The 24,271-nt window shown below is 38.7% G+C and overlaps 1 protein-coding gene and 1 long non-coding RNA gene across 4 annotated transcripts in view; both read left to right on the top strand.

Moving 5' to 3' along the window:
- GNAI1 (G protein subunit alpha i1) overlaps positions 1-9,070 on the top strand; it is a 38,659-nt gene extending 29,589 nt beyond the window's left edge. For all 3 annotated transcript variants that reach the window (XM_074582918.1, XM_074583785.1, XM_074584716.1), the window contains exons 7-10: positions 4,168-4,297; positions 5,574-5,727; positions 6,644-6,859; positions 6,961-9,070. In XM_074582918.1, the coding sequence (XP_074439019.1) occupies positions 4,168-4,297; positions 5,574-5,727; positions 6,644-6,834 (475 nt within the window). In that variant the 3' untranslated portion in view covers positions 6,835-6,859; positions 6,961-9,070. The remainder of the gene's footprint in view (positions 1-4,167; positions 4,298-5,573; positions 5,728-6,643; positions 6,860-6,960) is intronic.
- A 12,021-nt stretch (positions 9,071-21,091) lies between these two features.
- On the top strand, positions 21,092-23,966 carry LOC141737678 (uncharacterized). The gene is made up of 2 exons (XR_012585223.1): positions 21,092-21,477; positions 22,039-23,966. It is a non-coding gene; the product is annotated as an uncharacterized LOC141737678 (long non-coding RNA).
- The last annotated feature ends 305 nt before the right edge of the window (positions 23,967-24,271 follow it).

Raw genomic sequence — 24,271 nt, 5'->3', positions numbered from 1 at the left:
TTTGTCTACCTGCCCCCCCTGTCATTTTACAGCCCAGGGAAAACAGGAAAGAGGGATAATAAAAAAAAATACAGGTTGGTTTTAATAACTCTGTAATATGTGAGACTTTCCAGATGTGTATCTGTCCTAGTCTGAGGAAAACAGAACCATTTTCTTTTCAGTTAAGCCTCTTCTAACTCTCTGAAATTAACGGCATATCTTTCAGACAGTGTCCGCTCCTAGCAGATAAGGTCTAATGTTTATAGCGAGTACCAAGGAATGGTATGCAGAGAGGCTCCTGCTTTCTTACACTTATCGTTATAAGGTCAGCTAACTGTGTTATGTACCAAGTTAGAGGGTCAGAAGTGGAAGAGTGTAAACGGGTTGCACCTGTGGGGAGGAGTGGACAGGACAGCTGACCCAAAACTGACCAGCGGGGTATTCCATCCCATCTGTATCATGCTCAGTATAAAAGCTAAGTGATCAAAGGGGTCAGCCTCTTTCTTCAATGGCTGGTGTCCAAGGAGGACGGACTGTCTGTCTCCCTTTGATTCTGATCTCTGGATTCCTGAATCCAGTTCCTGAGTTCAGCTCCCGTCCAGCTCCGTTGGTCAGTCCAGTCTGGGACTTTCTGAGCACCTGCTGCTGACTTGATTGTCATCCTGGGAGCTCCATACTAGTTTTGTATGTATTTCTATTATTATTTATTATTATTTTAAAGTAGTTTAGTTTCTTTTCAACTCATAAGTCTCTCGCTCTTATTTTCTTTCCTCTCCTCTGAAGCGAGATGCTGTCCCTACTCTGAAGGCTAGAGAGGTAAAAGAGAGCACCTGTTTTTCATTTCAGTGGCCAGGACAGTATCATATTTTTGTAAACACCCTGCCTCAAAAAAACATTTGCCAAATTCAGTCTTTTGCAAGGCTGGGGACTGGAGTAAACAACTTGTATAACCTTAAAAAAGAAGTGAAAGCAATCATAATAAATATCTGGTGTCCTTTTATCCCACATCACATTTTCTGTGGTACTGGAATCATGTTCTTTGCTGAAATAGTCTGAAAGAAGCATAACGTAGCAAATCTGGCAACACTAGCTTTCAGAAACATTGTGCTAATGAAAGGACCTTGCGTAAGTCCTTACATTTGCACAATTGCAGATAAACCATTCAGAAAGCTATCTGTTTATTATACCTAAGTAACATAGCTTAGGGGAGTGATGACTAGAGAAGTGTCTTTAATGTTTTACATTTACTTCAGTCAAGTAATTTGTCTTAATGTGGCATAGTCGCCTTGTAATCTCATCGGAGAAGTCTACCTTCTTTAAATAATGGAAAGTCATTAAAAAGCATTTGTCTAGATCTTCATTCTTTGTATAAGGGGGATAGATTCAGCTGTTACAAACTTCATTACTTTCAGCACTGCCTTGTATTTCTTTTTAGTTCATTGTAGGCTCTGACTTACCTTGCGTAAGCAAAATATGGTTCTTTTGAGTAGTCGAATCGTGGACGGTACTATGAATTTTAGCACCTGAGGCAAGTGCTTAAAAGATGAGCTTGCATATAACCCTGTGTGCACGCCCTCACATATTGGAAAGTGGAATCTGTAAATGATTCTTTAAAAACTTTTAAAAATTTGTCTGCAGATTAGAGCAGCTTCTGTGAGTGTTTCAGTCTTTTGGGACTGTGACCTAATAGGCCTCAGTATGACTTGTAAGAGGGCAGATGGAAAGCTTATGTACTTGAAGACCACTCTGTTCAGAATAGCTAATTTTTCTGAAAGATACTTGCAGCCTTATTTTTTTTATTAATTTTGTGTGCCAAATAGGTTTTTTTTTCTGTATGTCTGTACTCATATCATATGGAGAAGAAGCTTCATTACAGAAGACAATCCATTGGGTTCTTATTTCTCGCTGTTTCTTGCGTGTTCACTGTGAAACTGTGGTGCCAAGGCTTCATTCAGCACTAGATTTTAGTATACAAAAAATTCAAAAATGAGTGCATAAATATGGAAATTAAATTTTTCTTATGTTCTAGAAGTTGTCTGTCTTCTGCATTTTTCCTCCCTTCTCAGGGTATATGCTGGCAACATAGTCTGAATAAGCCAAAATCATACAATGCCTCTTGTGCAGACCTATTTTCTTTACAGATTTTAGCTGTTCTTTGAAAAAATACTTACTACAACAGTTCTTTATTAATATGGAAGTTGTGCCTTGTTTTCTTATGCCTATCAGTTACCATGTTAGTAGTAATACTTTTGCATGGAGCAGTGCCATGAGATATTATTGAACTAGGTGAGACCCATGCAGATTCACATTACAGGACTGCCATCAGTATAAAGCATTTAATTTCTCATGTTCCTTAGAAGCTGATGTCCACAAAAAATAAAAGGAGCATTTTTCTTGTTCAGTTTCTCAGTTAATTTTTCTATTTTGTATTCTCTTCTGTCCTATAAAGAATGAGATTTATTATTGTTCAACCCTACATGCCGCACTTTCTGACAAAAACCCCTCAACATGATAGCCTTATTACTAATATAATTCTGAATGATTTTTAGGCCATGCTGGAATATCTTTACAAGAATTGTAACTATGCATCTTAACAACTGTTATTCTGGTCTGGATTTCTCTTCCTGTTTGTATGACACGTTTGCCTAACTGAGGTTTTCATGATAGAGCTGGCCGTTCTGCTCCTTACAACAAAGAGGACGGAGATGTAGGAACTGGTCTGTCCTCTGTTCTTTCTTCTCTCTCTTCCTCCTCCCATTTGAACATTTTTATACATACTGACTTCTAAGCTCTTTTTTGTGACAATATAGAAAAAAGTTAAAATTACTTGTGAAAAGCTCTGAAGACAGAAGTCAGGCCATTTTTAAAAGGTATAATTGCATCTTTGTGTAAGTAGGAGGAAAAAATATGTTTACATGATAGAACATTGACTGACATAGCGAGGGAAGTAATATGTGACATATTTACATTGTTTTGAAGCTGTAACTCATTGCAGCAATTTGAGGCAACCAGACCTTTTCTGTGATAAGAAAGGAATAGGTGGGAAAATTCTGTTTTCTCTCTTTTTTTTTTATTTTTTTTATTGGTGTTGGATGTCCATCCCACCCCTCCGCCCCCATGATTCACGGTTCAGATGCTATTTATCTGGCTTGCAAAATACTTGAAGTTCCTAATGATGTCTAATGAAAGCTCTGTCTTTCAGAGTGGCTGTAGCCCATAATAGTAAATGGCCATTTAAAGCATTGAGATAGCAGAGAAAAGCAAATCCATTCATATCGTGCTAATTTGCTGATCCACTGCTGTTAAGTTCTGGAATGTGGTCTTTTCCTATTGCTCTATTTCTGCTAAGCTAAGAATTCAAAAGAAACAAAATTCACCTTTATAGCTCAGTTCTCCCACTTACCTGCATTTCAAAAAAAACCCAAACGCTTTTATTAGAGGGAAAATGATTATTCTTGTTAGGTAAATGCTTATTTTGTCTTTTAAGAGAACTTTGAAAATAATTTTGTCTCTTAAATATTCTATTTAAACATGGACAGTTGAAAAATAGATCAAGTTGCAGTTTGGTTTAGGAGAGTGAGGATCTGAAACTCACCAGGATTTGGAGATTCCAGATTAAAATTGAAAAAGTGAAAATTAAATTTTATATATTTATATTCAGAATACTAAACAATCATCAAGTCATTTTTACTTGTATCCATCTTCCTTCATATTGCATTATTTCAAAGTATTAAAACAGACACCACTCTGCTCTTAAAGAATCTTAACACTCTTGATCAATACCTTTTATTTTTCTAAACTTTTTATTCATTTGGGCTAAAGGTTGAGTAACAGTTTCATCTCGTTTACAATTAGTAGTTAGCTGTGTATTTTTATTTTTTATAGATTGCAATTAACTGTTAATGAAATATAGTACAAATTATTTGTAAATAATCAGTTGTGTTTAGCTTTCATCTCACACTTTCTCGCGTTTTGTAAAATGTTGTGTAAGAAGACTTTTAAGGCTTTGTGAAAACAGTTTTTTTTAATATCGAGACATTAAATAGTAATAAATGTTGCAGATTTGTATGCCTTCTAAAAAATTTTGTGATCTGGCTTCACAGCTGATGCTTTCAGCTTTTAGTGGTTAATATTCAGAAAGCTAAAAATTCCAAAGTTCATTCCCTGCTTTGTACTTCTGTTTTGCAGAATGTTTGATGTTGGAGGCCAAAGATCAGAGCGGAAGAAGTGGATTCATTGTTTTGAGGGTGTTACAGCAATTATTTTTTGTGTGGCGTTAAGTGATTATGACTTGGTCTTGGCTGAAGATGAGGAAATGGCAAGTACCTTAATGTTGAAAACAGGAATAGTCGTTGGGTAGAAACTAAATAACTTTGAAAGCAAAGATATAAATACATCTTTTAGAGTATTACTGCTTTATAAGATGTATGGGTTTTGTGTAAAAGGTCTCAGAGATACGGTGATAGAATTCGTGCTTTCAGGTTTCAGAGTATTTCCTCATGTTCTCAGAAGGAATGCTATGAGACAAGTATTCTCTTCAGCTACATTCTTTTATGTTGTAAAGGATGCATAAATTAATGAGGATAGATGGTCAGTAATACACATTTTAGGCTCTTTATGTATGCTAGAAGTATATAATAAGATTGCTTGGCTTACCTGTTTGTACTTTACTGCATGTTTTGTTTTCCCCAGTCTTCAGTTTTTCTTTCTAAATGTGAAATTTTTCTGAAAATGTGTAAAAAAAAAAAAAAAAAAAAAAAAGGGGGGGGGGGGCAGAATTTTTTCTCTTCTTCCTCCCTTCCAATCCCTTCCACTCTCTTCTCCTTTTTCAAGGTGTGATTCCTCCCATGTCAGTATGCAGTGCGCGCAGTCTTTTTACTATCTGAGTGCTCTAAAGTGATGCTTATCTATCGTATGTGAATCGTTAATTCTGTGCTCTTCCTCATGTTCTGCAACTTCTTATAGTTTGGGGAGGAGAGAGACGTAAAAAAAACCTTTCAAGTCCAGTGTAGCCAAAGAAGGTCATAGCTAGCACCCTGCTACTTAAATGAGTCGAGCTTGGCCAAAGTACTTACACACTGGATGGTTTTTCTACAGAGTTAAAAATTAGGGTAAAAGGAAAAAAATCTGCTCATTTGATTCTCTAGTTCTATAGAAATTTTTATTTTTTTTCTTATGCTGGAATCTCAGCTAGGTGCACAATTTCAGTTTCAGTTTCCAGAAGATCTAATCAATATAAGAAAAATTCAGGTAACTCAGCAGCTCTTGTAGAATGTCTGTACTGCAAAATGTTAAAACACACCAAAAATTTTGAAAAAATTAAACAGCCTAAGCTTGCAAATGAGAAAAAAAAGAAAAAAAGAAAAAAAACAACCCAAACACAGCAGTTGCTTATACCCTACTCGTGAAAGTGTTCTTGGTAGTGGTCTTGGCCTCTCTGTGTTTTATTTTCCTGCGGTAAAATGTGATTCTGTATGCTAGAAACTTTGTTTTTTTAACTTATCTGGTTCATTTGTAACTAATCAAAAACATGTATCCTGATTTTACCACTGCAGGCTGATAAAATATAACAAGGTGTTTCTTTCCAATTACAGAATCGGATGCATGAAAGCATGAAATTGTTTGACAGTATCTGCAACAATAAATGGTTTACAGACACGTCTATTATTCTCTTCCTGAACAAGAAAGATCTTTTTGAAGAAAAAATAAAAAGGAGTCCTCTCACTATTTGCTACCCTGAATATGCAGGTATTGGAGGGGGGTGCAGGTGTCAAGTAATTTTTAGTTAAATTCTGTCATTTTTGATGCGCAAATCTGGAGGAGTTTAATAACTCTCAGTATCTAAAGTGTTTAAATGAAATATAGTTTAAGATGGGGGATTGTTTTTATGGATCACGAATGAAATAGTGCTAAGTCAGATTTGTCTTTTTAATCAGGGAAATAATTCTGGTCCACTGATAGCATTTAAATGTTACTGCTGCAGCAGCTCTTTTCAGCCTAATTTATTTAGCGCATTCTTTTTTTCTGACGTCCTCTTATTTTTGTATTTAGATATAATTTTTTCAGTAGCAGGAATCCCTGAGGATACGTGAGAGTTTACTTGAACAGGGAATGTACATACATGTTAGAAGTAGGTGGCTTATTCAGGAAATACATAGAAAAAGAGGATGATTTAATTTAACAAGTCTTAGACTTTTTATGTATCATATTCATTGTAACTTCAGGCTATTATATTATACAGAAAATAGCACATTGGGAGGTAAAAGCTTAGGAGAAATGTGTATGTCTTTAATTGAGTTTGGGAAAAACCCAAACCCTTTAAAAACATAAAAATGGAAAGTGAATAACTTGAATGAAGGAAACAAAATATCCTAATCGAGGAAACCATGATGGGTCATTAATGACTTTTTCTGTCTGCCACTGAAGGAAATGGAAAGATTCTTCCTGCAGCTGAAATTTGAGTCCTTAGTTTTTATTCTTAAAAATGTGTCCAGAAAGTTTCCTTCAGGATTTATCTATGGTATCTTAAAGCAGTGGTTGTGGAATTACTCCTCTTCAGGTTTAGGTTAACTATTTCTAAAGAACCACTTCCTTCAAAGATATAGCATGCATCTTAGGCTTTCTCAGTTTGAAACCTGCTTACTGAGCAATTTTCTCCTTCTAGGATCAAACACTTACGAAGAAGCAGCTGCTTACATTCAGTGTCAGTTTGAAGATCTGAACAAGAGAAAAGACACAAAGGAAATCTACACTCACTTCACATGTGCCACAGACACAAAAAATGTGCAGTTTGTTTTTGATGCTGTAACTGATGTCATTATTAAAAATAACCTTAAAGACTGTGGCCTCTTCTGAGAAACAGACAAACAGTTGCTAAATGGTAAATTACATGCCTGAAAACAGGACTTAGGCATTTGGAATATGCCAATGCTGTGTAAAACCTACATGGATATACTTAATTCTCTTTTATTTTATTTCTAGGTTTGGAGAATGACTTCGCACAATTCTTATCTGATTCTTTTCAAGGTGAAAGAAATACAAATACATTGTGCTGAATGATAGATCAGTACTGTACTTGCCTGTTTTAACAGCTTTATTTATGTTTGTCTTGTAAATTTAAGTAATTAGTTAACACTGAGATGTCAGTTGATTGTATGTAAACTTATAATTGTAGTAATGTATTTGTATAAACGTTGAACGGAATATTTTAGTAACTTGATGTCGTCTAAAATTTCCATGTTTTATGAAGATACTCTTGGAGGAGACAGACACTTTTTGCCTTTGGATTATTTAAACATCTTGTAAAATTAAATTTTCTTTTCATGTTAAGGGTGCATGCTGCCTATTCTTTACTTTTGTTGGTAATACTGTATATGGCATTAGCTTTTTTGATATTTAAACAGCCTCGTACACCTGCTCAGACTTCAAGAAACATAACCAATAAAACTTGTTTTTTGCCTTAAGTTTTGAAAAAATGTTTTTATAAATTTAAGATAAATGCAAAGATTATTTTTTAAATTTAAATGAAATCCACAGTTTATGAAATCTGGGATAGCAGTCTGCAGTGCAAATGTGGCAACACTGAGAAACTGAATTTTAAGGTTCAACTATCATTGAAGTTGATGGAAATGCAAAAAGGAAGTTGTTAAAACCATTCACATCAATAAAAAAAAGTCTGAAACTGTGGTCTTTACTAGTGCAGTGAATGGCAAAATTATCTTCGGGGGTTTTTTATAGACCATTAAAAAAGGCTGGACTTCAGAGTAATATTTTTTCTGCTTACTTAAGAAGTAAAATCATGTTCTCCTTAAGCTTTTTGCTATTTTCTGGTAATAAAACAAGGTTGATAATTTAATAACCGTAGAAGTATCAGGTTCTCCCAGAAGACATGGCACAGTGGGTTCACAGGTTAAAGCAATTTCCTGTTGCATATAAAAAGAATCTTCGGTATTTTGGATAGGGTATTTTAGTGACTTGTTGATTCTTTAATTTCCTCTTTAATTATAATTAAGGTCTCACTGTTTCTTTAAATAATAAGTTAAAGAATATGATTTTCTTCTGGTTATGCTTTCATTATGTGTTTTGCTATCTTATCCATTGCCTTATGAGTAGTGCCAAAACTGATTTTTTTATACAGATTTTAAAATGAACAAGCTTGTATTTGTAAATAAGTTCGTGGATGGTTGTCTTAAATGTATGTCATCTAGAAAATATGAACGTATCAAACTTGGAAATATGATTTTCTATAATTGTTAAAATTTTTCTGGCAGCTACAGTACACCATAGGTTCTTTGAGAAGTAAATCAGTGTTTGAACCTGTTGCTATTTTTCTGTTATCTTAGCATTTATGTTCTTAGAAATGTTCAACCAAAATATTTAAGTCATTGTTCGTTATTTAATTTTTAATTGTGTATGTATTTCGGTTAGGCTTCAGATAGCTTGAGTAAAACTTGTCTGCACTACTCATTCTTTAATGCTTCCTTTGTTAGGTACAGAATTGCTAAATGCTTTTTAAATGAGAGATTAGAAAGGAGATAACTTACTACTGGAGGTTGTTAAGTATATTCATACATTATGAGCTCTTTCAGCAGTTATGGTAAGCAATCTGTATATCCTGGGCTGCTTTTAATTGTGCTTTACAGTTCTGGACACATAACTGATTTTGAATCTCATTGACCTACTTTGTGGAAATTGTATTTACACCTACGTTCAAGTTGGTTTTTGTACTTAATGTAAAACAAAAATTGGGATTAATCAAATTACGTAAATAAATTTAAATTTTGTGCCTTGCTTGAAAGAAATGTTTTTCATTAAATGTGCTGATGGAAATCTTTTTGCATCCATTCTGTGGACATAACTAGGTAGTAAAAATGAGAAGATACAAAGTCAAGAGTAAATTAAAAAACTTTTTGCAAGAAATAGTAACATGAAAATGGGCATAAAGTGATTATTGATTAATTCCTAAATATTTTTCCTTTGCTATTGTTCATAACAACTTCAGTTGGAGAATTTTTGGAATTTTATAACTAGTGTTTTCTGTAGTATTTACATCTTACCATGGAATAAAATTGTGAAATACTTTTGCTTCCTAGTCCTGGCAGGTGAGTGTGTCTATTCTGACTTGGTGAGTGGACAGCAGGTATGTTTCCCTATAGATGCTCTGTACTGGTTGATCAATCTTTGTCCTGAGATTAAAGTTGTCAGCCTAGGCAATGCTCTAGGAAAAGCTACAAGAGGATTTATGTGCAATAGTGGGAACCGCACACTTAGTTTTCACTGCAGTTGTAAAAAGGCTCCACTCTATCTCTGTTCTGTCAGGAGGCTGCTTCTCAGTTGGAGTACTACAGAAAATGGAGGAAATCCTGTAGGTCTGCCACTGTCTAAGAGGGACAGTCTTGTCCGTGAGCAGTCTGAGCTTCTGTTCTCTTCCAGTTCTCCATTCTTCTCACTTTTCATGCAAAGTATCCGGGCAAATTGGTTTTTCTAGCCTTACACAAGGAATCTCCCTCTATTACCTTAGATATTCTTTCAGATTATTTTGAATATTCTAAGTTTACTATATGCATAATTTAGTATATGTAGGGGATTACAACCTTACGGAGGCTTTTCCAGCCCGTGTGGTCTTGTGAGCATATTGTCTGTGGTTGAATTTCAGTAAAATGCAGCCATTGTTAAATGTGTAGTTATTTTTAAGGGGCTTAACTGTGAGGAAGTGTAGTTGGAAAATTTGGTGTTAGACTTCATGATGCTGCCTGTTGAATTTGGAGGAAATTTGATGTTACATGTAGTAACTTCTCGGTAACTAAGACAGGATCCAGGATCATAGGATGGGAACAGCGTAGCGTTTGCTGGATTGCAGTTTCTGTTTCCATGTACGCAATTAGCAGCTTCATGATTTAAATTCTTCATAAAACCGTAGCAAGCAAAAGAGTTCAATCTGCCGCATGCTGAACAGCATGATGGCTGGTATGCATTTGGAATTGGGGAAAATGGAAAGATAAGTTTCTGTTCCAAATCAAGCAAAAAGGAAACTACCAAGATACTGGCCATCCTTCTGTGTGGATGTCTCTTGAAGTTACTGTACTTCATATTAATAACTAATAGTCTGTGGGTCAGAGAGTAATACTGGGGTTGTAAACTTAAAAATCCCTGACTGTTTCATTTTGAAAAAAGTGTAGAAGGTGAAACAAGAGGCTGAAAGCAGCTCAACCTCGAATAATTCACAGCCTGTGAGAGTGCACTCACAGGCTATGAGTGAGGAAGGTGAGACTGGTGAGAGAGTCTTGAACTGGAAATCTAAGGGGCACTTTTTGTTGAGTAATTAACTACCAGTAATTAGCTATATCAGTGCCTGTAACTTTTTACAAAAATTTAGGGGTTTTGGATTCTGAAGAACAGGTATATTAAAATTTCAGTTGCATGGGTGCAAGAAAACCATTTCCAGCTCTGTCTCTGGAGTTGTTTTAAAGAAGCTACCTTGACATAGAGGAAGCTAGGAGCAGAATTTCAGTTATGTTTCCATGTCATGAAAGTACGCTGTGTCTAAAAAATGGCTGAGTTAAAATGCATTTATCAAGCTTTTTATCCATAGCATGTTTAGGAGCAGTGTTTTTCAAAGTTGGTTCTGGTTCCATATCAGGTGTTTCTGGTTGGTTTGCTCTGCATGCGGTTTCTTTTTTTGTGTTTGTGGTAGAGGAAAGGCTTTATGCTGTTACTTGACACAGCAGAGATCAGGGTTATTGATCAGTTTTATTTTTTTAAAAGGCAGTCAATGGGTTGAGATCCATATGGGATAGTGTAATGCTATACCATTTTTGGTCATGTTCCTGGATTTTAGGAAGGTCAAGAGTTGAGCCCACAGTGTAGAAATATAGTTCTATAGTAGAACTATATTTCTCTAGTGCAATGCCTCAATTTTGAAAGGAATTTCAGAGCAGCTGTTAAGTGAAGATAGATGTATGTATGCAAGGATGTACTGATCAGAATGTCCTATCTGAAATTTGACTCTGTTTTTAATTGCAATGGAACAAAAGATGTTTAAAACCAAATGTGTTGTCAGCAGCAGAAGTCACTGCAGCTTCACAGAACTAGCTGTTCTCAGCTAACTTCTTTATTCTCCCTCCGTTTCTGTCCTTCCACTAATAGAAAAGTTTGGTAAGAGATGTTGTCACTGTGCTTTCTCACTCACAAGTTGTACTATTGTGTAGCCATCTAAGGAATGAATCCTACAGAATATGCTAATCTTTTAATTTGCAGATAAAGATCATACAGGTGTCTGTATGTAATATAAGATTATTGTTATTATTATAGTGTAAGAATGTGCAGGCTGATTAGACAATAAGTGTACTTACGAAAAGCGTGAAGAAGTCTAGGAAACCAGAAAGTTGAGCAGGTGGAGCTTTTCAGTTCTGTAGCTTATAGTTCCAGAGGGATACACAGAAGCCCTTACAGTATCACACAGAGCACATCTCAAATGTCTCTTACAAATAAGTGTCTTCATTTTTACAAAATCAGAATGCACTTTGAAACTGTACAGTACAAATGGCTGAGAGGGAGACACATTTCAAAGATACCAAGATACTTCCAGAAGGGTTTGGCCATTTGTCAAAATAAAGCAGCAGTTATCTAATCTAAAACAAATGAATATACTGTGAGTTTTGCACATAAGCTCAAAGGTGTAGCAGTTTACCCCAGGGACCGTAACGTCTTACTCTGAAAAAAATGAACTGAGGTGTAGTCACAAATTCTCACTCTTCATCTGTTTTAGTGTAGTGATTCTCTTACAATGTGATAAAACCCCCACAAAATCTATGAATCCTATGAAATTAAATCATCCTGAGAGTGTTGCATGGTTTTGATTGGAACAGGCTAATACTTGTTCTGTATGCCATGATTTTTTTGGTAGATTAAAACAAAGATGCAGCTATTCCTCTTTTGATTCCATGAATCAGAATGGTTTGGGTTGGAAGTGACCTTAAAGATCATCTAGTTCCAACCCCCCTGCCCTGGGCAGGGACACCTCCCACTAAACCAGGCTGCTCAAAGCCCTGTCCAATCTTGTCTTGAACACCTCCAGGGATGGGGCATCCACAGCTTCTCTGGGCAACGTGTTCCAGTGTCTCACCACCCTCACAGTAAAAAAATTCTTCCTAATACCTAATCTAAATCTACCTTCTTTCAGTTTAAAACCATTACCCCTTGTCCTATCACTATGGTCCCCACTAAAGAGTCCCTTCCCTCTTTCCTGTAGGCCCCTTTTAGGTATTGGAAGGCAGCTATAAGGTCTCCCCAGAGCCTTCTTTTCTCCAGGCTGGAAAACCCCAATTCTCTCAGCCTGTCTTCATAGGAGAGGTGCTCCATTCCTCTGATCATGTTCGTGGCCCTTTTCTGAACTCGCTCCAACAGGTCCATGTCCTTCTTGTTGCGGGCTCCAAAGCTGGATGCAGTACTCCAGGTGAGGTCTCACTGCAGGGTGGAGTAGAGGGGCAGAATCACCTCCACCGCCTTGCTAGCCACGCTGCTTTTGATGCAGCCCAGGGTGTGGCTTTCTGGGCTTCAAGCGCACGTTGTCATCTCATGTTGAGCTTCTCATCAAGCAGCATCCCCAAGTCCTTCTCCTCAGGGCTGCACTCAATCCATTCATCGCCAACCTGTATTTGTGCTTGGGATTGCCCCGACCCACATGCAGGACCTTGCACTTGGCCTGGTTGAACTTCATGAGGTTCGCAGGGGCCCACCTCTCAAGCCTGTCCAGGTCCTTCTGGATGGCATCCCTTCCCTCCAGCATATTGACCTCACCACACAGCTTGGTGTCATCGGCAAACTTGCTGAGGGTGCACTCAATCCCACTGTCCATGTCACCGACAAAGGTGTTAAACAGCACCTGTCCCAGTACCGACTCCTGAGGAATGCCACTTGTTGCTGGTCACCACTTGGACGTAGAGCTATTGACCACAAACTTAAAATACTGTGTCTAACTTTCTGTGAGAGCTTTATTTTTAAAACAGAGATAATTTTCCAATGAGAACAGTATTAACTTTCAATCGGTGTAAATTGACAAAACTTACATGTTTTTAATAGAATCATTGGTGGATTTATTAAAATAAATAAAAATCAGAAGTTATCAACTGCATTATTTAGAATATAAGACTGAACAACAATGACGAGAAAAAGCACATCCAAATTATATTTAGTGATTTTGTTGTAGCAAACATTTGAACATGTGTTCAAGATGTGATTTTGGTCCCGTGTGTTATGTCTTAGGACGCCTGTAAGTCAGCAAGGATAGTTTGTTACATCCAGTTTGTAATGATGATCTTCCTACTATGTTTAATCTTTAACAAAGATACAGTTTTAATCCCTCATACTTATAGAAATGTTATTGTAAAAAAAGTAATTTGTGAGATACTGCACATGGAGATTTGAGCACATTTGATCAAATTCTGAAGTCGTTGCTTATAGATTTTGCCAGTATCTTTCATAGCCAAGTTATGTTGGTTTGGCTTAAACGTTTGCCTTGTTTTTCTACTTATAACTTAATTCTTTATAAAATTCTCAGTCTTTGGCCTTCTGACTGTTTAAGGGATGGAAGAAAGTCATAAACTATATCATCTACTGAGACAAAACCAACATTTTCAAGGTGTTTGTAGTCAGTCAGGCATATGAGACTGATGTTCTGGGAAAGCTTTAAAGAAGATACTCCATGATGAACTTCACATTTGAGGAAAGCAACTTTAGGAGAGTAATGTGGCATAAAGTTGGTTTTTTTGGTATGTTCTTGTATGTTTTTGTTACCTGGAGCTCTAATTGTGGAGGAGATACAGTGAGGTATGTGCGGTTGCTCAGCTGTTTATACCTTTCCCAGGTGAGGCTGTTCGATGTCTGCGTATGAAAGGCCCAGGCAGCCTGATCTTAGAAATATTGAGGAAAAGCTCAATATTTCTACTCAGCAAAAAGAAATAGGCAAGAGGCACCCTGATTCTCCCAGGGAGGAGAGAAGGGAGCACTCCCCAGAGGACCTGAATAGAGATGGAGGGAAGCGACTGCTCTTCTGATGTCTATTAAGTTTGTATTTGGATGCTCTCGGGGTTTAATACAATTTTTAAAAATTAATTGTATTGGTTTAATACAATTTTGAATTGATGTCAGTTCAATTTTACACGAAGAGATGATGTATTTGGGTGCTGCTACGAGAAAGTTGTTGGTATATTATACACTTAATCTTGAAACATCTTGTCCTATGCAGATTCTAAGCCCTTGAAGATCTATCTTCCTCTAGTTAAAAGCCATGCCAGACAGAATAAAATGCTAATATAGCTGCAGAGTAATAGTTTGCTGGTCTTCAATGAGCTTTTTTTTTTTTTTCAAATCCAGAATTTTTAGTGTTGCAGAGTCTCAAAAATGATCTAAAAGATAAATCCTGAGGCTGTTAAATGAGTTTTATAGTGTTTAAAATATGAAAGTGCAGAGATAGAGACAAGCTATTTCACTTCACTTCATTTTTTCCCCAGTAAAAGTGAAAGGAAGATTAATGGAGCGCTCAGTGCTCTGTGTTGAGCCTTCCTGAGCCCAGTGCTGAAATACAACGCTTCCACAGGCTGTAAGAGACGCAGAATGAAGTATTTGTGTCTTCCGTGGAATTGCAGCAAAGAACTGATGGTGCTTCCTGATAGCTCTAGTGTTTTAATGCAGTACATTGACAGTTGACATCCTTGACGAAGGGGAAAGGAATATTAAAACAGTATTGACGATATCGGACCCTAAACTACCAGAGCACAAGCGTTAACGTCCTCTGAGGCCAAACTGATGACTGCTGTAGAAGGGTTGTTTACAGAAACTGACTTTCAGTGCAAGCTTTAAAAAGAGTTAGCTGTTTCATCACTTTCAAAAGGACTTCAGAAAGCCATGAGCGGTTCTGTCAGAAATGGGATAATTTCCCTCACTTTAGTGTTCAGCATCTCAAGTGAGTTAAAACAGTTTGCCAAGTGACTGCCTATCAGCTGGCATGTGGTAATGAGCATGTTTTCTTAGCCTTTGACAAATGAAATGTAGTTCAGTTTATTTAAAACACAGTGAAACTCGTGCATCTAAGAAGTAAGGAAGACGCTTCACTGAGGAAATAATTTGCAAAATTAAAAACGTGCAGATTAGGTAACCAAGGCTCGTATTCTTCCAATAGCACACACACATGATCACGTTCTGTCAGCATTTCAGAAACGTGTTTATGAAGCAGATCTCTGCCAGGTTTTAGTAGACAGCACTTCTCATTGTTGTACTATGTACAGAACTGAGGGGATGATGGCACTAGTAGTATTTTCTGTAATCAAGTTCCAAGGCTATTCAGCTGGCATCTGGGACGCTAAGGTTCAAACTCAGTCTGATTTTTTAAATACATTTGGCCTGCTGGATTCTGAGAAAAGTGCCCTGACAAATGGGCTAGTAAATACCCTGAAATGTTTGATTTTATCTTGTCCTATTAAATTTATTTAACTTCTCATAATACTGACTTCTCATTTCTGCAAGGGCTAAAACCTTTATGTATCAGTTACCCATCCTAATCATTCATTCTTTTCCAGCAGACCAAAAGTGTGTCTTGTACGGAGTAAAATAAGTTCAATAGAAGATCTCAGAGTTAGACCTTTACTCAGATCCTTGCTCTGAACCCAGGCAGATGCTGAGCTGATTTGCCTGTATCCTGAAGGAGTACCCTAGCCAGCTGGATTATGTTGTGTACGACTACAGCCATGTCCCTCCCCTTCACCTTCAAATGGTAACAAAATCATCCTTCCAGACCTTTTTTTCCAGATACTATCTTATTCACAATAATTTACAATGTCTAATTCAACTTGAAATTAATTTATCAATTATTTTTTGAACTACCAGCAAACAGGAAAAACTTACAGAGCTCACTGAAGACTGATCTAGTCATCCTGTAGCTGTTTCTGAGCTGGATGGATTCAGCCCGATGAAACTTTCTGCACAACGCGTTTTTTAAGTCCTTCATTTGTTCTTGCAATTCTTTCCTGCATCAGTTTCCGTTTCTCCTTGGGTGTCTTGAATTGCAGAGCTATTTATAAGTAAAAAGGGTTTAAAAGTGGAAAGATTTTTTTTTTTTTAAATTTTCCTTTTTGTAGAATGGATGGGGAAAGAATAGAAAATGAGTGTTTTACCAAGAAATATCAGTTTGAATCATCTCAACAGGCTTCAGAATTTTCCATTCCCAAAGCTTAAATATTACTTGAGAGGTTTGTAGATTACTATAAAATTTAATACACTTTTTTTTTTTTAATGCAGGTTGAAAGAAAGAAAAATACATTATCATAGACTGAAATACCAAAACCACTTTCTGCCTCCATGCAGTTTCTGGTCAGATTGGAATAATTAATGGCTGACTTCCATTAAGATGATGTTATTAGACCAGGGAAAGATAAATAAGTATCAGAATACTGCGTTCATTCTGGAAGAATTCAGGTAGAATGTTGAGGAAAGGCCATCAAGAAAACAGGGCTGCAGGAGTTTTAACTGGACAAGAAATTTCTGAATGAAGCCTCCTTGCAGGGTATTAGTCCCAGGCCTGATTTGATTTTGACCAAAGGCTACTGCTAAAGCATTTCTTTGCCTCATTGCCAAGCAGAATTCTGCTCTAGAGCCATTAGTCTTTGACTACTGGGTTCAGAAGGAGATTCCGTAGGAAGTCAGTTTTCTTCTTTGCATTAGTTCTCTTAACTTCGTAGGGGACTTTTATGTTCTTAGGTGGGCAATGCCCCAGGAGGTATACACTGGACTTTCAAGGCAGGTCTTTCTTCAGAGCTGTATTCTGGAAGGTAAAATAGTGGAGTTAAAGTATCTATACGGGCTTCTGTGCTTTAAGCACAGCAAATTGATGTTTATAGCTTTTCATTATACCAAAATAAGGTACTTTGTTAGCCGTTGTATCAGCACAACTCCACTTGGATTCTGTGTAGGTGCCCAGTGGTGCTGCATTCTGCCTCTGTGCTGAATTCTTTGAAAGAGACGTGATATGAGAAGTACGGTGAGAAGCTACCATCATTTACCTCCCTGTATGTATTAATCATTAAATCTGATTTATGTTTTTATTGCTGTCAAACAACACGGAGGGCATGCCGTGGAGCGCGACAATCATGAAGCAGCATAATCAAAATGCCTTTTGAGTCACAAAGATGAATTTGCTTCTGATGCCAAAGGCTGTAGATAATGGAGGAGTAAGAGCCAAATGACAGAACTCAATACTTCTGTGGGGTATTTGAATAGTTTTGCTCGATAGATCTTTGCGTTAGATCTCAGCTGGCTGCTGCTCATTGGAGGCTCTTCAGCTGGAGAGGCAGGTGGTTAGTTTTGTGGCCTTGGTAGTTTGTAATGCTTTGAAAAAAAATATCATACTGTCTTTGTTGCAAAGCGTTCCATCATAACTCTGCCTCTCCTCCAGAGCCGTGACCTTATGCAATATATGGAAAATGCCTCAAATAACCATCCTCCTACAGCTCTATTCTCATTGCCTTATTATGGGTTTAAATATTTCATGTGGTTTTTTTTTTCCTTCTGTGTTTTCTTTATTCTTCTCTGCTGTTGCTCTCTTTTCTGTGTTCTGTAGCACGACAGCTGTGCTAAAGATACTGAGGAAAAAAACCACAGGTACTTACAGTCTTGGTGATACAATGATTATTGTGGACCACAATGATTAAATGTTTCCTCCACAGTTTAGAAACGTCATGCATGTTTTCTTTTTCTGTTTTGGGATTCCACTTGAAGGTTTGAGTGCTTTTTCAAATTGCTTTTTAGTGTAGCCTGCCCGAAATCTCTCTGAAGCCTAACTTGGGCCATCAGCTCATGACTTTGGTAAAAGCTGAGTAGTTTAATGAATCTGTGAGCCAGTGTACCTTTCTACTTACTTACGGGTTTTTTTCGCCTCTAGTTATTTACCGATGGCTGCACTTGCCAAGAAATGCATTGATTTAGGGGGCTCTTTATTAGCAGAGGGAGGTAACAGGAAAGGCAGTGAGTGGATCTTGGGGAAGAGGAAGCAGCTGGGGATGCCAGTGGCTGTGGGATTTGTTATAGCTGAAAAATAAGACTTTAACGTCTCTGTTGTGAATGCTATTTTTAATGTTCTGGAGAGGAAGCAGATGGAAAGAGACTGTCAGATCTGCAGAACATGGAAAGATAAAGAATAAGCCCTTTTAAAGCAATATATAAAGCTTACGGGTATATCTCTCTTCTGTAACAGTCTCCATATGATGATCATATGGACATATATGCAGCCTCCAGCTGTCTTCCATGCAACTCCCAAACTCCATGCCGTACACATGATCAAAGGAGGTTTTGGCATGTGTTTCTGAGCACTTGCTGTGTTGAGTTTTTAAGTGCTTTGTGCACGGCTATCAACTATATCATGTGCGGCTTTATTGGGGTTGGTACTTCGAAAAGTGCAGTTCTCGGTCACTGTTACACTGCTAATGGAAAAAGAGAGCTCCTGGCTGGCTGCTCTTCTAATGGTGGTAGTCACAGACGGTCAGTCTGGTCCAAGGCAGTGGAGTGCTAGGTATGAAACCATGCTGCATTAGGGATGAAGCGGTGATGGTCCAAGAGGATTAGAGGACTGCCAGAAGTGGACTTTCTAAATCTTTCCTATTTGAAGAGAACAAACTCATCCTGAACTGGAAGTTGCCTCGTTTCCTACACAAATTACCCGCTGTAACCAAGAATGCAAAATCCTGTTGGTGTTGTTTCCATAGATGATCATTTGAGGTGAACTATCTGGAATAGCATTTCATGGAAATAAGACATGGGTAAGATTCAATTCCCTCATTTAATCAGGATGCATAAGAAGTCATTCCACAAAGTGAATCGCAGCTGAAGGAGCCTGCAGCACGTGCAGATGACATCATGATTTACCGGTCAGATACAATTTTACTGCAGTAAATCAGCTTGAGAGATTAGCCTGGTCTTAAGAGGGATATGAACCCTCTTTAGAAAAAAACCCCACAAACATCAGAACACTTACTACACTTCGTCCCTCAAAAACAGCATCAGAGAGAGGGAATTTCTCTCAAGACGCTAGCAAAGTTACAGGTATTAGAACACAACGGTAAAATGTACCTGACAGAGCTGCTCATTGCTTTGCTGCCAACGTAGACAGGAGTTTTGTGTTCAACATTGTCCCACACAACTGAATTCTGCTTCCACTGAGGTTAGAGGGTGACCGGATAACGTAACGCTGACTTCCCTGTGATGACCACACAGCCCCAAGCAGGCTAGAAAATCAGGTGAACAATCGCCTTCTAACAGGGCAATACTTCTAACGGATGTTGTCTGATGCATAATGGTGTAGTAGCAGGACTTTTAAGCAAGACATTTGGTATCCAGTGGGCATTTAATATGGTCTGTTTAGTCTGATGCAATTAGGTCCAAATGCTGTCATAAACAGTAGCATCACATAATAACTAGCAACAAGACTGCCTGTATTAATACTATGTTTTAATGAATCTAAATAGTTCTACTATATACTTTAAAATCCCCCTTTTGTTCTGAATTCAGTTGCTTTTTATTTATTGTGTATGAGTATATAAACAATACCCCGTAGAGTACAGGTGAGGATGGTTCTTGTACCTGTGAAACAGACCCTTTGCACGTGGTCTTGTATTTAAGATATTTTCTGCAAGAACAAACTGGAAGTTCTTTTCCACTAATGGAAATGACATGTGGTGTTACTCTTTTACTGAAAGCGAAGGCCAAAACTGACTTCATCAGAATCTCTCAAAGACCATTTCCTGGCCTACCTAATTCCTTACAATAAATTTCTTGCTTGAAGTTGCGTGTGGAGTCTGTGGCAGAACAAGTAACTCTGAGATCACCGTATTCAGGCTTACTCTTCAGGATGTCTCCAAAACGGCACTATCATCCCTCGGCCATTTCTGAGATCTGGCTCTCTGGGCTGCAGTGATGCAATACAGAAAATTTATTTAGTATTTAATTATCCTTATGGCCTGGAAAGGTACTGAGCATTTCTTTAAAGGCATAGTTTAGAAAAGTAGTCTAAATTTTCCAAAGAGACAGGGTAAACCACTACTTTAGAAATTAGATATATAACCTTTTTCTTGGAAAATGTCCCTTTAGAAAGCATGTTTACCTGAACCTTATTTTAGTCTGTTTTATCATGTTTTCTCTGCCATAAAAAATAGCTGATTTCAGAATGGGTTTAACTTCTCAGAAATATATTCCATAGTGTCCCTTCACATTTTGTGTGCTTCTTAAATCCAGCTGTAAGATTGTAAACAGTTTTAGTATATAACATTTACTATATGATCTGTCAGCAATCCTATTAAGGTAAAACTAAACCTATTCTCAAGGTTTCATAAAAACTGATACTAAAACCGGTTTGTAGCCGAAATCGAAATTGCCAGACTTGTTCCAGCCTGATGTGTTTTTCGTATCCCTGTGCTGGTTTGGGCTGGGATAGTTGATTTTCTTCACAGTAGCCAGTATGGGGCTATGTTTTGGATTTGTGCTGGAAACAGTGTGGACGATACAGGGATGGTTTGGTTATTGCTGAGCGGTGTTGACACAGAGTCCAGGCCTTTCCTGCTCTTCCCCCCACCCCACTGACGAGCAGGCTGGGGGTGCACAGGAAGTTGGGAGGGGACACAGCTGGGACGGCTGACCCCAGCTCACCAGAGGGATATTCCATACCATATGACGTCATGCTCAGCAATAAAACGTAGGGGGGAGGCTGGTAGGGGGCCGCAGCTCAGGGACTGGCTGGGCATCAGTCTGCTGGTGGTGAGCAATTGTTATCATCACTTGTCTTTCTGGGGTTTTATTTCTCTCTCTGTTATTTTCCTTTCCATTATTATTATTACTGTTATTACTATTATTATTACTATTATTATTATATTTCAATTATTAAACTGTTTTTATCTCAACCTATGAGATTTCTCACTTTTACCCTTCAGATTGTCCTCCCCTGTCCCGCTGGAGGCGAGTGAGCGAGCGGCTGTGTGGTGCTTCGTTGCCGGCTGGGGTTAAACCACCGCAATCCATTAGAGAAAAAGAGAACACCACAAATGTACCCTGAGCATAGAAAGAAGCCGAGGAAGGTTGTGTCTGTGGTAACTTCAACAGGCATTACAGAGTGCATCGAAGTCCTTTTCCCAAGTGTTACAGGCTGGTTTATGACCATACTCTTCCACCTTGCTGTGCTCTGCGGTGGCTTGCCTGAGCTGTACCACGGTTCAACCGCAGCACAAACTGTTGCTTCTTCTGGAACGTGTCTCCAGTATTCCCCCTGCTCATGGATCGCTTTTCTCACACGCACCTTGGCTGTACCTGTTATCAGGCAGTCTAGACCAAGAGAAGCAGATTTGTTGAAGTGCCTGTTGCCGAGGATGCAATGCCAAGCTCTCTGCGTTTTCAAGGGATTTTACTCTGGACCAGCTGTAATCTGCTCTTTTGGACCAAGTGCCCCTTAGCAGCTGGAACATGGTAGGTGGACTCCTGGTTCAGATGTTGAAGGACTTGTCCACAGTGGAAACCAGTGAGGATGACTGGCAAATTTGCTTCGGAAGCACATTCCTGATCAAAACTAAATCTAATGTAGATACACGTTATGCTATTCACTCTATGTAAGAGCCTATGCGCAGATGTTCAGCCACTGTGTATCTCTGGGATAGAAGCAGGCAGCAACCTGTCTACAGTTACCATGCTCAGTGCTCTTATTTCTGCTGAAGGGGCATACAGTCTCCTGGGAACTCCTTCCTCTGGAAGAGAGCCTTGCCACTGCCCACTGGATCTTGGAAATCCTTCACTTGCAATGGTCAGTGAGGAATCAGTTCAAAGTAAGGCAACCATCTGCTATGGCCTAAGCTTGTGATGCCATATTTCACTTTCAGCGTAGTTTGGTCCATAATGGTTGCGTACCTGAGGTTAATCAGCACTGGTGGTGGTATCAGGGATCTCCCAACTGAAAACTGAAAAGCTGTATGCAGCTTTCGTAATACAATTATTATTGTATTAACTAATAATTATCATTCTATCATTTTACAGGCCCTGTGAACCATTATGGAAGATCAGTGGTTTCTGTGAGTCTCTGCAGCAACAGCTTACATCACAAATTGGCTTTTATACCGCAGCTATTTTCCACTGAAGATGCATTTCTTCTCCTTAAAGAAAACCTCATCCTCCAGGGTACCAGTACATGAATCCACGCTCTTTGTTACAATTCAGCTCTACCAGGAAACCGAGAGGCTCATCCACTTGCGTTGAGAGGGTCCCAGCTCCTCAGTGTTGACATGCAGTGTTTTCTGTCATCTCACCATGGAGAAAGATGCTGTAGGATGTCCTTTCTGCCAGCACTGCAAAATGCTTGGAATCTCTGTGCAGGGAAGAGCAAGCTGTGAGCTATGGTGTACCCCGGTGAATTGTTCGGCGGGCCAGGGCTCAGCAGGCTCAGCCTTGTTGATGCTGCCTTTCTCCAAACATCCCTGCCTCCCTTCTAGCACAACTAGACGTTGCCCTCAACTGTATTGCTTCTGGTCTCCACGCCTAAAGCACTGATCTTTTCTCCATAGCGAAAGCCGCTATAGGCACAAAGTATCCTATAGTGTATACAGGTACTTACAAGGACACTCGTACAATACAAGGCATAAGCAGTATGTTGCTTTTTATTCAGACCATTTAATCCTCATAAAGGTCATCCCTGTTCTACAGGGCTAGGAAAATTTTAGTGAAAAACTCTCAGGCAGTATGCTGGAAGGCTGCTCTTTAGCCACCACCAAACCTCTACAGGCTTCTGGGCATTCCTCCTTACTGCTGCCAGCTCTTATCTATGGAGATTAAAAGCATTCCTCCATGATATCTCGCCTGTCTAGCAGCCTGGATTTCTATATCAGCCCTTCTGTGTGGGCTGCCTTCTTGGCAAAAAGTTTGCTGTTTGGGAGAGGAGTAGGGGCAGAAAAAGCTCCCAACAAAACATCAAAACAAACAATTTTTTAAGATTTATTATTTTATAATTTTGGGAGGGATGCAGCCAGCCTGTGTGTGTGGAGGAGACTGGGAAGAGATTGTCAACAGTCTTGGTGGCAGCCTACTTGGCCTCTCCCAGGGCAGCTGATTCCTGGACACCTGCTATTCCTCTGGCACCAGAGAAGTCTCCTGCCATGGGGTCTTCTGGGGTTGGAGGCTCAGATTAGAAAACACGACCAAGGAGCCTGCTCTCTTCTTGGTGTCCATAACTTTCCTTCAAATGCAGCCCATGAGACAAACTGTTTTTCTGTTGTTCCTTCTTGCAACATTTTGACAATCAACCTGCTGCTGGATGACCCACACTGAGTTGTTTGTGCCAGCCTGGGAACAGGCGAGGCTGAATTCTCAGGTGTTTTCATGGTGAGGAACTGTTTTAGGCTGAAGACACGCACTGTGGCCCAGATCCGTACTTAGCTTAGCGGGACCTCAAAAACAGAGTTTTCAGTGAGAATCTTCAGCTTGATGATCGTACCAAAAAAAAAAAGACTTCTTGGCGAAGGGCCTTTATCGAGATGTCTTACTGACTACTGCTGAACATCCCTCAGCGCGGAGAGGGACTGGATGGCAGTGCCCTTGGTTCAGTCCGGACGATCTCTGTTTTGGTAGTAACCTAGAGATGAGAACCTGGAATGAGTTTTCCTGTAACTGTGGGAAACAGCAGTTGAGATGGGAAATACCGCATGGGGAATTTTATGGCAGATAATGTGGCAGAACAGATGCTGTTGGCACAGCAAGAAAAGGAAAAGGGCAGGTTTGCTGCTGGAGGATTCTGAAGTCAAATCTTCTGATGCCGGTCTGTATCTCTACCACAGGACTCAATTGCATGGTCTGAATTTTGTAACACTTTCATAACTGTAGATATGAATCATTCTGTTTGGAAAAATAAACTGTGACCTCGATTTTTTTTTTTTACATTTAAAAAAAAGGTAATAAAAAACGTAAGATGTTTATATAGTTCTTTCCAGTCTTTGGTCCTTGATTGCATTATGTAAATGCACCATTGTAGTCTAATTAACTTTGTTCTTCAGTAACAAAAAAAACAGTTGGATCAATGAGATTTAACAATTGTCCTGTTTGCTTATAGATCTGCTCACTGGTAGAAACGTTCAAGGATGTTGCTAAAAATAAGCATCCTTTTCCTGCAAGGCTGTGAATACAGGCTGTAAAATGCATCTTTGAGGGAGGTACGCAAAGTAACAGGAAATCAGCTCAGTCTTATTTCAGTTTCCTAGTGCTCGGTAATGATGTCACCTTT

This window comes from Larus michahellis, chromosome 1 (genome assembly GCF_964199755.1).
Source record: "Larus michahellis chromosome 1, bLarMic1.1, whole genome shotgun sequence".
In the NCBI taxonomy this organism is placed as follows: Eukaryota; Metazoa; Chordata; class Aves; order Charadriiformes; family Laridae; genus Larus; species Larus michahellis.
The sequence above is the reverse complement of the archived record's forward strand: the minus strand, read 5'-3'. Positions and strand labels throughout refer to the sequence as shown.